Source organism: Penaeus chinensis, chromosome 38 (assembly GCF_019202785.1).
Source record: "Penaeus chinensis breed Huanghai No. 1 chromosome 38, ASM1920278v2, whole genome shotgun sequence".
Classification (NCBI taxonomy): domain Eukaryota; kingdom Metazoa; phylum Arthropoda; class Malacostraca; order Decapoda; family Penaeidae; genus Penaeus; species Penaeus chinensis.
In genome coordinates, this window is record NC_061856.1 from 20,638,302 (window position 1) to 20,643,301 (window position 5,000).

General features: G+C 40.4%; 1 protein-coding gene across 3 annotated transcripts in view; it reads right to left on the minus strand.

Annotated features, from left to right (window-relative positions):
* Nucleotides 1-2,017: 2,017 nt before the first annotated feature.
* Nucleotides 2,018-5,000, minus strand: part of LOC125046010 (ankyrin repeat and SOCS box protein 13-like) — a 108,268-nt gene continuing 105,285 nt past the window's right edge. For 2 of the 3 annotated variants that reach the window (XM_047643598.1, XM_047643597.1), the window contains one exon: nucleotides 2,018-5,000. This exon is cut by the window's right edge and continues 55 nt beyond it. In XM_047643598.1, coding sequence (XP_047499554.1) covers nucleotides 4,863-5,000 — 138 coding nt within the window. In that variant the 3' untranslated portion in view covers nucleotides 2,018-4,862. The other variant, XR_007116615.1, reaches the window with a different exon arrangement.

Genomic DNA, 5,000 nt, shown 5'->3' on the forward strand with positions numbered 1-5,000 from the left:
ACTCAGTCCCAGTCATCAGGAAAACAAATGACATCGGTGTAAAGTTCTGGTTCTGACTAAAGCTGAATGCTTAAAGATCTTGGGCTTGGGTCTCCTAAACAGCACATTGCTGGTTACTCTATCTCGCAACCCTGAAAGGCTGTAAAAAGGCTAGATGAATCAGAATATATTAAGCTGATATTCTAGAATAGATCATAACTTTGCTACACCTGGGTTCCCACTTCCAGCAGGTGGATGCTCAATCCGAAGGGAAGAGGAAGAATTCTATGATCTTGCTTTTTTCTTCCATACACGTCCACGCAGACGCTCAGCCTACGCTATCTCCCTTTTCACATTTACACACTTACACATCCAACATTCAGCACACACAATCTGTATTTTCCTTCCACCCCTTCTTATACAACATTCACACCCCCATACACAACACACACGGTTCCCGAACCTACTAATCGGGTGGTGGCAGCGTGACGCAGGCCTGGAACCTTACATCTGTTCACTGCAGACGAATCTTTTCCTGAATAATTTTATTCTTATTCTCGGTCGAGCCCGAACTCAACCAGACAAATAAAAATCTACTTGGTCTACGCCCCGCTACATATATAATATATATAAATGATATCTATAACGTGGCTGCTCGTCCCTGTCGTCATCTTCATCTTGGTCCTCGTAAATGCGTCCGTCCTCGACATCCACACGTCCTCGAAGGTCTCGCACAGGTCCTCCTTGACTTCGGACTCGTCCTCGTAGTCCTCGACCAGGCCTAACTCGGTGGCTTACTCGCCCAATGCACGTTCCCGCAGATCTCATCCAGGTCCTTCTCGGCTACGTGCTCGTACCGACGTCCTCGTAGTCCTCGTCAGGATCACGGGCGTCCGGCAGGAAGCGTCCTCTTAGGGTGACGAGCTCCTGGAGGTTGAGTGGATCTGCGGCGTCCAGGCAAGAAGCGACGCCCGTCCATTATGGGGCGACTGGTACCTGCTCTGGCGAGTTCCTGGTCCTTCACTGGATCTACGGGCGTATTTATCCTGGTCTTTCTCGGTTTCTGGCGATCTTCCGGTGACGTTTTCCACAGCGTCCGAAGGTGACCGTTTCTGCAGCAGGGCCTCCTTTGGTATCGTGACAGATATCGTGAACCAGATTATACACATAAGGGCCAAGACAGTAAGAGAAAAGAGAGACAACAGAGAAGAGGGGGTGTTAAGCGCCACTAGCCGATTATTAATATAATTTGCAGTTTTGAATGTTCGAATTTTCGTTATTTTCGTCTTTTTTTTTAATTTTGTGTTTTACCTTCAAGAAGAAATTAGAAGAGAGAGACATATACATGTAGGAGAAAAACCGCTGTTCAGGTTGAAATTAGGCAGCATCTTTATTAAGGAGGATTCCACCAGTCTGCGGGCGTGGACCTCTTCAGTTCACCCTGAGGATGGAATCCAGGTGGATTCCGAACTGTAGTCTCACGTTCAATAAATTCATTATATATATATATATATTGTTGCATCTCCGGTCTTCTACTCTTTATTTATTGAAAAAAAAATCTGCCGTGTCAACACCTAAGGCCATTAGCGGCATATTCAAAACATAGGGTGGGGCGTGGGGGCGAAGTATTTGGCTCACAAGGCGACGTTTGTGGATTTCCAGAATGATCATATTCAAAACACACAAACGTGTCAGCCATTAAAAGTCACACAGCATTATGACGAAGTATTGCGAAAGGGGTAAAAAATAATTAACAAATAAAATAAGTGGACAGAAAAAGGGATATAGAGAGAGACAAGGAAAAGGAAAGGAGGTGATAAGATCATGAAAAATTAGTTGAGGCGAGGGCTGAGGTCCAAGGCTAGGGTCTCCGCATCCTAAGCTCCCTATGGCAACAACATGCAAGGGATTGGGGGGCCCAGTCATCTATAGTGATTCGAGTCGCCTCGAAAACCCTACATTCTTCTGTTGAAAGGGAATAAAATGCGGGGATGGGGGTAGTGCAGTAGGTTCTTTTCAAAGGATTTGTAATAAACAATTTATACCCTCCAACTTTTATTCAATTATACACTTTTTCCGTATTACTTAATACAAACCAATCCATTTTAGCTTAATACTTATGTGTGGTCATTGCAACACATGGAGTATTTGGTATATACATAGTGCAATATCTATTCACAAAAGAATCCACCGCAGATTTTGCACTGTAGTTAAAGCAAATGATCTTATAAATGCTAGGAATGAAGACAGATTCTGACCCGATTTACCTTTAAAAACTGAATTAGGAACCACTTCTTCAATTTCCCGGCATATAATCTTAGACAAGTCCAAAGCATTACAGAGTTTGTTATTGCTTGAATCTATCCATAGTCTGTCACCTTGTTCCCCAATGGAATTGAGTGTGGACACCAGTTGTGGAGTGTTGTGGCCCAAGATTGGGTTCTACATAGGGGAGCTATTAGCATTACCTGACATTGGAAAGTCTTTAGGTAGTACACCACCTGGAGCATTATCTTTGTTAGTGGTGGAGGGAAGAGGTAAATATACTCCTATTCTGTTCTAGTCTACCATAAATGTGTCTGATCCCCCTGCTATTGTGGGTTAGGACCTGGTGATAAACAACTTCGTCTATTTCTGGGTGACCATATCGACCCACAATGTCCTGGAACACATGGTTTATAAGTGACCAGTTTACTGCCAATGGTTCGTTGCGGAACAGTGCTTCTGCCCAAAAGTTTTCTTTTCTTGTGAGATGAGATGCCTTAAGATGACAGCCTTCCCAATAAGCCAACTCTAGGAAAGACTCCGATACTCGAAGAAGAGCGAGTTCAGGATGAATCCTGATGACCGATACAATGTATTGCCAGTATGTCCGACAATATGTGAATTGTTTGATTTATTACTTAAGGAATATTTTTCAGATGTATTTTTACTATTACTATTTATAACTCTCTAATGTTTATATATTTCTTTAACCATTGGTTTGTTCATCTGCCAAATCCTTGATTCCATTCTGAGGTCTTGAATCCCCAGCCCGAATCTGAGGCATCTGTCATGATTATTAAGGATGGATTTGGAAGACCCCAAAGTATTAGTGAATGTAGACAATCTTGTAACCACCATCTGAGAGGTTTAAACATCGGGGAAACAAGTCAATCTGATCTTTGTCCCTTGCTGAGAACAAAGCTCTGCCTTCCAGGATATGTCTCCTCAGATGCAAACGACCTTGATTCACTATCTCTGATGTATAGTTTAGGGATCCAATTAGGCTTTCCCATCGTCTTTGAGACATTCTCTTTGTATGGATGGACCCGGAAACTTTTTCCCAAACTTTCTTTCAATTATCTTTTGACAGTAACTTTGATCTTTCGAGTTCCATTCCAGACCCAATCATGACAACATTCTTGTTGGAGGCAATTCCGATTTTTTTTAGATTAAAAGGAAAACCCATCTCTGAGCCTACGTTCAGTCCTCTACTGAATTTGCTATAATCAGCCAATTGTCCAAAAAAAAAAAAAAAAAAAAAAAGTTGAATCCTAGTGAAGTTGGATGTGTGTGAACTGGTTATGCTTAGGCTAAAAGGAAGGAACTTGAATCTGTAAATTTGAGAATTTACTGGGAAAACTAGGAACTTTCTGAACCTCCGATATAATGGAATGTGCCAATATATTCCCTATCATTCCTTTGCAGTCCTCTACTGAATTTGCTATAATCAGTCAATTGTCCAAATAAAAAAAGAAAGTTGAATCCTAGTGAAGTTGGATGTGTGTGAACTGGTACTAAGTTATGCTTAGGCCAAAAGGAAGGACCTTGAATCTGTATATTTGAACCTCCGATATAATGGAATGTGCCAATATATTCTTCATATCGACCGACGCCATAAATGCCCCTTGATACAGTCAAACGCACATGCTGCAGTTGTCATTTGAAAATGGTAATTTGACCAATCTGTCCACTGTGATCTTTCTGTAAATTGCTTATCTCGCTTAAATTAAGTATATTTGTTTGAACCATGGAATTTTAGAGACCTATGACTCTTGTGAGAGAAATACTTTTTTGTCTTTCATAATTACTTACTGGATCCTTTGCATCTTTAATTTTGTGTTACACTGTGTCCACTGTGCCCCAATGATCTTTAGCCAGTGGATCCATTAAAAGTAATGTTCTTGAGGCTTCGGCTGCCTCTTTAGCAATATACGCTTTCCTCAAGTCTTTTTCTAGAACTCACAGGACTTTCTAACAAATTTTCAACCAATGGAACTGTCATTAAAGGAATACTTTTCTAAATAAACATGTTTCTTTTGTTTTTGCTTTTCCTAACATCCTGCTGTGAAAATACTTCTGAATCATTTAACATTGCTTCTGAAATATTTCCTACAAGATTTAAACAAAAAGAAAATTAACTGCAAATAATGCCATCTGTCTACTTGTAACATTCATATCAATAGATCCACTATCCCTGTCACATAGATCCACTATCCCTTACACATAGATCAACTTTACCTATCACATAGATCCGGGTTCTTTAAATCCTGTGGTCTTTTCTTACTGGATGCTTTCGGGCCAATTCAAAATTCTAATCTCTCTATCTTTATCCTGATAATTTTGAATGTCAAGTTTAAAGTGAAGAAATTTCTTAATACTATGAAGAGGAGCACCAGGCAATGATGCTTCCTCTTTCAACCCTCTTATCAATTTCACACAACTGGGGACACAGGGTTCACACACACACACAATATGTTAGGTTGACGGGACTCATGTTTCCCTTCAACACAAAATGCCAGAAATATGAGATAAGTTACATTTGAAATTAAATATATTAGAAATCATAAAATATATTTTCACATGTCATAAATATGAAATATGATATGCTTTATTATTTTTTACTGAAGAAATCTGGTAAGAATTGTAGGTGCTTCTAATTGGTCAATCAGCTTAATGCCTCTTGGGCCGAGCTGTGATCTGATGGCTAATCTACACCATTGTGTCAGTGGCCTTGGGTCTCTTTCAAATGCAGAAAG